General features: G+C 44.6%; 1 protein-coding gene across 1 annotated transcript in view; it reads left to right on the top strand.

Moving 5' to 3' along the window:
- The first annotated feature begins 417 nt into the window (after positions 1 to 417).
- SLC6A14 (solute carrier family 6 (amino acid transporter), member 14) overlaps positions 418 to 9996 on the top strand; it is a 12634-nt gene continuing 3055 nt past the window's right edge. Inside the window, exons 1-9 of the mRNA XM_010142281.1 lie at positions 418 to 583; positions 2309 to 2440; positions 3318 to 3479; positions 4796 to 4931; positions 5679 to 5811; positions 7655 to 7795; positions 8856 to 9084; positions 9168 to 9293; positions 9386 to 9504. Of these exons, the coding sequence (XP_010140583.1) occupies positions 514 to 583; positions 2309 to 2440; positions 3318 to 3479; positions 4796 to 4931; positions 5679 to 5811; positions 7655 to 7795; positions 8856 to 9084; positions 9168 to 9293; positions 9386 to 9504 (1248 nt within the window). The 5' untranslated portion in view covers positions 418 to 513. The remainder of the gene's footprint in view (positions 584 to 2308; positions 2441 to 3317; positions 3480 to 4795; positions 4932 to 5678; positions 5812 to 7654; positions 7796 to 8855; positions 9085 to 9167; positions 9294 to 9385; positions 9505 to 9996) is intronic.

Genomic DNA, 9996 nt, shown 5'->3' with positions numbered 1-9996 from the left:
ATAGGTAAAGAGGGATGAGCACCTGGCCTGGTGTGAAAGGCACCTGAAAGGGTGTTTTTAAAGAGGCTATGCAGGTATGTGCTGGGATGACCCTCTGAACTGGTAAGAGGGCCTCCGGGCATGCGCAGAGGCAAAATAGAAGAGTCCCCTAGAGGTGCTGTCCCCAGGAGATGACAGCATGGGGGACTAAGGTATAAGCAGGGCAAAACCGGCCATGAAGGTTGTTTGGGCTCTCTGGAGGGACGCTCTTTCACAGGTCCATGCTGTCCTGTGAAGGATCAGGTGGACAGGCAGCCCTCCTGGCTCTGCCCCCCCTATCTTGCTGCCCTGCCCAGCGATGCCAAGGAGAAATGAGGATGTGACTGCACCACTTGCCTATGGGACAATCCTGAGCCTTTAGTCTTCTTTTCCAAGGACTTCAGTTTGTCAAATGAAAAAGATGCCCACGCCAGTGGCAGCGATGAGAACTTGGAGCGTGGCAACTGGTCAAACAAAGGCGACTACCTGCTCTCCATGGTGGGCTATGCTGTGGGCCTGGGCAACGTCTGGCGGTTTCCCTACCTCACCTACCAGAACGGCGGAGGTACTGAGCGGCGGTGAACGGGTGGGCGCACCTTGCAATCCCCGAGGCTGGGAGCATTTTGTGAAAGCGGAATGTGAGCATTATCCTGGGATAGTGCCTGCTGATGGGGATGGGAAGAGGAGTCAGAGGCATCTCTGTGCACTTAGGGTACCGGATGAGGAGGGAAATAGTGTTTGGTTTTAATTGCAAACTTCCACCTGAAAATTCCAGAACTCTTCTGATTTATTCATGACCAATATGCATCTTTTTTGTCAATGTGCCAATATCCTTTACTTACCTAAATGACTGTTCTTCCTTCCCGGTGCTTAGCTCCTTAGTTTGTTTATAGAGCGATTGAGTCCCCTCTGCACCTATGTTTTGCCAGGTAAACAAGCTAAGCTGGAATGATTATCCAAGCTCAATAATTATCCCCATCAGATACTTGGGAACTGGGAGGCAGAGAAAGCCTCTACCTGCTTACACAATTGGCAGGTAGTGCTAGTAGCTAAGCTAAAAAAGCTGAAAAAGGAGGCATTGGCTTCTCTGACTGCGCTTCCAGAGCTTTTTCTATTTGTCAGGCAACCATTGGTAACTAAAGCGACCAGAAACACAAAGTACTGCGGAAGATTTACTTGTACGTACTTATTTGCTCTGCCTAATAGCCATTGCAAGTCACATCCTGGACTGTACATGCAGTACAGCCTATGCAGCTGCATGTGGAACACAAGATGGCATTCTTGGTACAGAAGATTTATTGAAGTGAGCTTGGCAGGTTGCTTTACTTGTGGTTTTGTTGAAGAAAATTGTGAAAATGAAATAAATGTAACACTGGCTCTTCTGCTAGATGATGTTTTATCTTATCTGCTACAGCAGAAAGCTTTGCATTTAAAGCACATTTGGGCTGCTGCTTGTAACCTGCTCAGTGCTCCTTTCCAGTCATCGATAAAGACAACTGTTGTATCCTTGTTTCGAAACACAGGAGTAATCCAGTTAATTCTGTGGGACTATTTACTTCCTTATATTAGAGCAGGTATTTGCAGCTCCTTGCATAACTGGGTCCTCACTTGCTTTACGTTCACTGAAAGGGAAGAGGAGAGATTTCCCCCTTAATCGTGTTTAGAAAACTTAGGCTCGCACTTTCCCTATCTTCTGCACGTACACAAAGAAGAGCTGGTCCCTCTCGTAGAACAGGGCTGTCATCGACATCAGGTTAATGTGCACTTTAAAATGGCCTCGAACAAGAGGCACGTTGAGAAGCTGTTTGCCACAGAAGTCAGCCAGCCATAGAAAATAATTTTCATGCTTTGATGTCCAGTAGCGACTTGAACAATGCAGTTGCAAATCACAGCTAAGTACCTAAAGGAATGGTTCTGTCGCTTTTAAAATTAAAAGCTGGAAGATAAAGCCGGTGGTGCCTACAGCTGAGCAATGTTCCTACCTTTTGAGAGCAGTATGTCTTCAATAGTTGATGTAAAATCCTTTTAATGCTGTAAGAGGAGCCATCCCATGTAAATCACCAGTTCTGGTAATCTGTGTCTCTTCATCTCAGGTACTATTTAGTCTTACAGAAAACAGGATTTACAAAAAAATCTCTATCCTGCAAAACAAAAGAAAATCTCCACAGTGGGATATTTGAGGCAGGGGTGAAAAGGGGGATATAAAATGGGGTAGAACTGTGGGGAATACCAAAATATTCATTTTCTCTGCGTATGTGATTTTTTTTTTTTTTTCCCCCCCTCTCTTCAGGTGCTTTTCTAATCCCATATACCCTGATGTTGGCATTAGCTGGTTTGCCCTTATTTTTCATGGAATGTTCCCTTGGGCAGTTTGCCAGTCTAGGGCCAATTTCTGTCTGGAGAATATTACCGTTGTTTCAAGGTTGGTATTGCTATGTTTCCTTAGGTTTATGTGTTTGGAAACAACTAATCATGTGCCTTACTCCGTCCTATCTATCCAGGTCTTCTACCAATGGGTATAAAGGACTATGTAATTTGTTGTTTGTCCTCATTATGTCCCAGAGGAATTAATGTAGGAAGGAGGTTTCTTTCTGATCCCGTAAGAATTTTACTTGCCACTTTGAAGGGATTAGGGTCTGGCTGGTTCCCTCTCTTTGCCAGTCTCTGTTCTGCAGCACAAGCAACCTTTCACCAGAGCAGTGTATTTAACTTAAAAGTTTATAAACTCAACAAATTTTTTATGTACCTGTGAAAATAGAAACTTAAATATATAGTAACTAAAATTATTTGGACACTTTGGCAGGCTTCCCCAACCTGCAGAACAAAGTTCATTTTAATAGAGGAGGAGAACGGTATTATTTGCACAGATTTACTGTTCCTTATTGCTGTTTATTACTGGCAAAACTATTCATTACAGTGAGATCTTTAAAACAGCTTGGCCCGTCCTAGTATAATTTCTTTTATTTGCTGATCAATCAAAGATTCCCACTGAACTGGGAGAGAACAAAATATTTAATTTCTCCTTTAGACTTGGACTTTAGCAACTAGTACTATTTTTCTGTGAGCCTGATTGAAACTCATGTCAAAACCACATTTGAGGTGGTCAGTTTGGATCATGTCTCTCATTTCATAGATTTACCCTTTCCCGGTTTGACTGCTGTTAAAAATTATTTAAAAAACAAAGAAAACCCCCTAAACTTCTTTCCAAGTAGCCTTTTAAAAGAAGTTAAGTGAAAGCCATTCTTTTTCCTTTAACCAGGTTTGGGGTAGTTAAGGCATTGTGTTTTTCTCTTTCCTAGGAGTGGGCATCACAATGGTCATCATCTCAACATTTGTGGCGATTTACTACAACGTTATCATTGCTTATGCACTCTACTACTTATTTGCATCATTTCAAAAAGTGCTGCCGTGGTCAGACTGCTTTTCCTGGGCTGATGAGTTCTGCAGCAAAACACGGTTAGGTACCGTACTGAACAGATGAAGTTTAATATTACTGGTTTGGATAATTGTGCTTTGTACTGTCTTCTGGGAGAAAGTACAGGATAAAGACAGCTACCCGTGCCTTGAAAAGTCCTTCCTGGAGTTTTGTCTCTGAGCACACAGGAGTGATGCTTGTCTGCTTCCCCACCACCAGTTCCGAGTGCTTGGGAAACCTGAAGCGAGCTGCGCTGAAACCTCCTTGTTGGATCCTTTTTTCTCCTTCAAAATCCGAGGTTTCTTCTAGTACATGCAGTACCTGGAAACACTGTGTATTTCATCAAGCTTCATGGCAAAGCAAATACCTTCCTCACCTGAAGCAAGAGCATTGCTATAGCCTTTATCTGGGGTTCTTGCATTGCCTCTTGCCTCCCCTGTGGCCATGGTAATCTTAAGCACGGGTGAGGCACTGGTTTCGCACTTTAACACCTCTTTAGAAGACATCTCTAGGCTCTTGTTCTTGCTGTTTATCTCACCAGTTTCCGTATCAGACCAGTGCAAGGCGAAAGGTGAGGTTGGTGAGGTAATTAATAGTCAGTAGCTGGAAATGTGTTGCCTCAGATTGTGAACATATCCCTGTTCTTTCAACAATGTATTGTATTATTTAAAGTGTTACTGTAATTGTCACTGTCTTAAACATATAACTGAAAATTTCTTCAAAGATTCATAGGCTTCATAAAATGAACTTGAGATGCTTTATTTAACATAAAATTGACACTTGCTTATGGGCTAAAGAAAAATATTTTAGCCCAGAATTTGTAAGTGCTGGAGGAATACAAAATCGAAGAAGCTGTGCTGAAATAGGCTTCAACAAGACTTTTCCAGGAAAAGCTGATATACTGTTCTTTACTGTATGTTCTGGTAAAAAAATCCCCAACCCCAAACCATCAAAACAGTCTCCACCCTGTGCCCCTAAGGAAAATGTTTAAAGAGTAAGTGTTCTGCCATGAGAAGATGAAATTCCTAGTGGATGATCAGTGTGTAACCTTGGTTTTTGACAGAAGTTTTCGTAGAGAAACCAAGGCTACAGCATTAACCATCCTCAGTTCTGATTTTTGCAAGTCTTTTTGACAGTGAAATGCGGATCAGAGCACACCAGATTCTTTGTGCTTTGATTTACAGTCAAAGTAACAAAGTCACAGCTGGAAGTGACAGTTGAGGCTTGTTTCTAATATCGTTAGTAGGCAAACTAAAGCTGTGACTGCTTAGAGAACGACATGTTTGGTGGAACAGTCTGGTTTTCATAGTAATCATCTAATCGTCACTGTGTTAACAATCCCTTTTGCTCACTTGCTTTCAGTAAGTGACTGCAACGCAACCTTAGATGGAGAAATCATTCATGCAAACTACTCGTTCATCACAAGCAACAATCTCACATGTATAAATGGCACCGTGAACTACAAATCAGTGCAATTCCCCAGTGAGCAGTACTGGAAGTAAGTACAAATTTTAAAGAAATTGCTTAAAACTGTGTTTATTATGATTGTGGATTTGAACGAGCCTTCTATTTTTGTCTGACCTTGCTGTCCAGGAACAGTCTAGTCAAGGGGAGAAGATATGCAAATCTGAGTGGAGGGGTCTTAAAATGTTATTGATGAGTCTAGGGCCTTTAAAAAAAATAACCCAAACCAAAAATTAAAAAAAAAGAGGCAAATGAATCAACTTGTAGCAAACCGAAAAACATTCCAGCTTAAAGAAATCCTCTTCTCTGAAGTGCTGGTAGGGACTCCTTAGCATCTGTATGTATAGCGTATACTTTTTACCAGGAGTTACTCTGCAAAATACGTTCACCTTATTCTGAATCCAGACCTGTTGTGAAACTGCCGTTTCTTTAGCCACATGGTTTCAATTATTTGCCTCATGTTCCCTGGGTTTCTGGGAGCTAATTCTTGTCATGGGCTCTTCTATTGCCATCAGCATTTCATGGTTAACATGAAAGAGCGGAGCTCTAATGGGAGATGGCCTGGTGGGAGATGTTTGGAGAGCTGAAGGCTGAAGACATTAAAAAGAGGGGAAAGATGCAGTTACACATGCAGTTTTTCAGAGCCAGCTGCGTGCTCGTGGAGCTGCTGCAGGGTCCTGTAATATCTGCAGAAACCAGCACACTCTCCCAAGAAGTGGCTGAAGACGAGGAGTGTGTGCTGCTGTCAGCCTGCTCTCATTGCAGTGTTCTGTGCTTCCAGCAAAGTGGCTCTTCAGCGCTCGAGAGGGTTGGACGAGACGGGTAACATCGTGTGGTACCTGGCTCTCTGCCTCCTCCTGTCCTGGATGATTGTTGGAGCTGCGTTGTTTAAAGGAATAAAATCTTCTGGGAAGGTAAGTTAGGAAGAGCAAGTAGCAGACTTTTGGCCTAATCCTGCCCTTCCAACGTCAGCTGGACTCAGGACTGCATCCTGCCTTGTACTAAACTTTCCTAACCCACTGCTCTCTGCTGGATTCAGCATCAGACTTTTTCTCCTCCTTGGCTTGGTAACAGTTATATAAAAGAGCAGTGAGGTGCTGACTGCGTAGTGATTACTTAACAAGTGTATCTCTTAGCTCCACCAGGGCTGCTGTGTATTTGGGGATCATGCTGTCATCACGACTCTCTTCCAGCCGAGTTTCGGCAGTCGCTCAGCCTGGTGTGATGGACTCGTGTGTGTGACTGCACGCGTGTGCACACGCCCTGGGAACACCCGGTGATTATTCGTACCTCCAGAATAGTTGAGGTGTTTGTACAATACAGGTCAAGTCCAGCGAACAGATGTGTGTGTGCAGGTTCTTGCCAGATTGTGAAATGTCGTTTGTACTCAAGGTTTCAAGCTGCTTTTAGTGACCAGCTCCACAGGTACTTGTTTTCGGACTCTGGCTCCGCTGAGCTGCCGTTTCCCTGTGCTGGAGCACGGCTGCCTGGAGGTTTCTTCCCTCTACAGACTTCAGGCAGGCTGAATTTCATTATTCCCTTCCTGAGGCCCTTTTCCTGGTTTAGTTCCTTCTTTCCTTCCTTCCTTCCTTCCCATACCCCACTTTTACCTCCATTTCACACCTCCATCTCTTACTACTTCAATCTCTGTTGCCTTCAATCTTCTTCTCACCCTTTCTGCAATGATTTTTTGTTTTCTTGTGATTAGCTCTATGTGCCTTTCTGTGGTTCAGCACTGCCTATCTTCCTGTCCTCAGCCTGACGCCTCTTCCTTTTTCTGCTTTCTGTTTGGAGCTTTCTCCTCTCCTTCTCAGCACTTCAGAGTGGAGTATCTCTGCTTTCCCAGCCGCAGTTGTTCTGCTGCATGGCTCCACTTAAACTCACATTCTTTGGGTTCCTGACAATTGGCTCTTCCTGTTGCCACTTCTCTTCTGGCATGAAGGTAAGCCTCTTTGAGGAGTAAGGTAAGACTCAGAAGAATCTAGCTGGGCAGGAACCAGGCAAAGATGAAGAGCGGATAGAATTGGTTATTCCAGTCAAATGTGAAGGAGGTCTTCAGAAGTGTCAGACTCACCGTATGATGGTGCAATGTTATGACTTGCTGTGACTAGGAGCGCTGGGTCAATTATCCATCTATCTGCGTAACACTGAAACCAAGACTTGAGAAACAAACAGGAGTACAGTGCATAGCCTGCGTTGTAATAGCACTGCTTAGCCCTGCCTCTGGCTGGGATCCCATCGCGCTAGAAATTGTGTCAACAAACAACAACAAAGATCTGTGCCCAAGAGAAAAATAGAAGTCCTTGTTCCCAATAAAGAAAGCTTTTAGTATGGCTTCCGCAACCACCCCCACCTTCCCCCTGCCTCCTCTCAGCAGGAGATAATTTCATCCTGGTCAGCTGATTTTGGCTGGCTTTCAGTTCCCACATGTTAGAAGCATTGCCTAGCAAGAGACCTTTAGGTTAGGTTAGTTGGGTAGTCCAGGCCTTGCTGCAGCAGTAAACCATGTCAGAAAACACATTTCTGAAAGCGGTCAAATGCTATCTGAGAAGTGGGTATGTGGGCCTTTTGCTTCTGCTGGAATGCAGCTCCAGAACCGGCTTAGCCGGATGGTTTAGTGCTTGGCATGTGCTCACATGTGTTGCCTGTGTTTCATTTGTACCAGCAGACCTTAGCCTAAAGCCCGGCCTTTCCTCCTGCACAGAGATCAGTGCATCCCCTCGCTTTTGATGTGTGTCCTTGCCCTTCTTTCTTCAGGTCGTCTACTTTACCGCACTCTTCCCATACGTCATCCTGCTCATCTTGCTGGTGCGAGGTGCCACACTGGAAGGTGCTCTGGATGGCATCGAATATTACATTGGGAGACAGTCCAACATCACCAAGCTGATGGAGGCAGAGGTGAGAGGTAGAGTCACCCCTGGAGCTGTGGTGGTGTTCTGTGGTTCTATGGGTTCGTCGCTTACAGAGCAACCTTTTTAGCTGGTCAGGTGTTTCTTCATGCCCTGCCCTGAGTATCTGCAACTGCCTTCTGTTTTTTTCAGCATCCCCCAGCTCTATCTGAAGACCAAGCCCCTATTCTAGCTACTTAATCTAATCTAACCCCCTGGCCCCTCCCTGCCGCACCAGACAGCGATGACAAATGCGGTGTTGCCTCTAAGTAGCTCTTGACATGGGATGCTGGAGTTTCATCTTAGTAAGGCCTGCTGAGAAAGTTCTTTCTGTGGGATGAATCATTGCTCTCATGTGTGCCCAGCTTGCTCTCGTTACTGGTAATTTCAAGGGACTTAATCAGAAGGTTGAAGGGACCCCTGAAATTCAGGCTGTACCTTGTCAAGGAAATAAGCTTAGAAAATTAGATGGGGCAGGAAAGGCACCTTGTGCAAAGGAAGCCCGGGGGTTGGTTTTTTGGGAGATTTTTTTGTTTGTTTGTTTTTCTGGCTTATGCCAACATTAGTTTTGTTTTACCAAAAGCAAATAATCAGTGTGATATTTATTTGTGGTATCTTACGTGAGCATTTGGTGCTAACTGAGCAGAGGCAGAAGTGGTTTGTTTAGGTCCTGGTGTGAGGAGCATAAGTGGGAGAGCACATGGAAGTTCTCACTCCTGCAGTCCTCTCCTGGTTTTCCTGTTTGTTGGTACTGTGACAGGATTGATATCTTGACAACCTGCACACGTATGTGAATGAATTCAATCTCTTTTGCAGGGTTAGCCCAGTACGATTTAAGTATTTGACAGCATAATTGGGATGTGACATTCAGAGGTCTTAGTATTGTTTGTGCTTGAGAACGCAAGATCACCAGCGTGCCGTGTCCCACCTCCTCTAAAACGTATATGAAAGAGAATTACACATTCAGGCTAAATGTAGCAGAACCCTGAAGCTTCAACAGAGGGCAGACTGAAATGTTTGTGGCACGGATGTGAGTAATGCAGTAATTCCCATGTGCTTATTTCTGGTAGGTTTGGAAAGATGCAGCCACCCAGATATTCTACTCCCTGTCCGTGGCATGGGGTGGCCTTGTTGCTTTGTCTTCGTACAATAAGTTCCACAACAACTGCTACTCAGATGCTATTATTGTTTGTGTCACCAACTGCGCCACCAGCGTATTTGCTGGGTTTGCGATATTCTCCATCTTGGGACACATGGCATTCGTGTCCGAGAGACCAGTCTCAGAGGTCGTGGACTCAGGTAGGCTGATTGTGGCGCTGTCGCTCTCGGGACCTACTTTGCCCAAGGCATGATAATAACCTCCTTCCTTCCACTGCTTCCAGGATTTGATCTGGCATTTGTAGCCTACCCAGAGGCTCTCTCCAGGTTACCAGTTTCTCCTCTGTGGTCCTTTTTGTTTTTCTTCATGCTCCTGCTCTTGGGCCTTGACTCTCAGTTTGCCACCATAGGTGAGTAGGGTTGGAAATAATCCTTAGCTTTTCAAAGGAATTTTACCCTTTCTTAACTGTGCTGCTCAAAACCCACACTACTTCCTCTGCAGAAACACTTACCACCACCATACAAGATATATATCCTGAAGTGATGAAAAAGTTAAGAGTCCCCATAACCCTGGGTGTGTGCATAGTCCTCTTCTTTCTTGGTCTTGTTTGTGTTACTCAGGTAAGACTTTTTTTTTGCGGGGTGGGGTGGGGTGGTGGTGGGGAGGGTAGGGGAAGGGGTGAGGAGGTATGGGTGTGGGTTTAGTTATGCTGCAAACAAACTCAAGTCAAAATATTCTTTCTAACCACTCCTATTTGCGTGGAATGATCCGAAAGACTCTTGAATTCTGTCAGTGTGCTTGGATATGCAAGTAAGAAATTCCCGGAGGGAAGCTTTCAAGAAAACCCTAAGGTTTTCTGCGATTATTGACTTGAGATGTTCTTTTAAATAGTCGGCTTGTATAACCAGGTGTATTACTCCCCGGTGGAGGAGGTTGTTTGTGAACTCTCAAGCATACACGTACAGCGTGTCTGCAGTGCTGTGGGTACTGCTGATAGGTGCCAATGGGATCTTTTCGTTCAGAACTGGCTACCGAACAGGTCAGTATTTGAGAAACGGCCTCTTCAAGCCATTAAAACCTTTTAGCTCACACATATATGTAGGGTGTATGGT

This window comes from Buceros rhinoceros, unplaced genomic scaffold (assembly GCF_000710305.1).
Source record: "Buceros rhinoceros silvestris isolate BGI_N320 unplaced genomic scaffold, ASM71030v1 scaffold5808, whole genome shotgun sequence".
Lineage (NCBI taxonomy): Eukaryota > Metazoa > Chordata > Aves > Bucerotiformes > Bucerotidae > Buceros > Buceros rhinoceros.
Note: the sequence above shows the minus strand (reverse complement) of the source record. Positions and strands in the feature narration are given on the sequence as shown.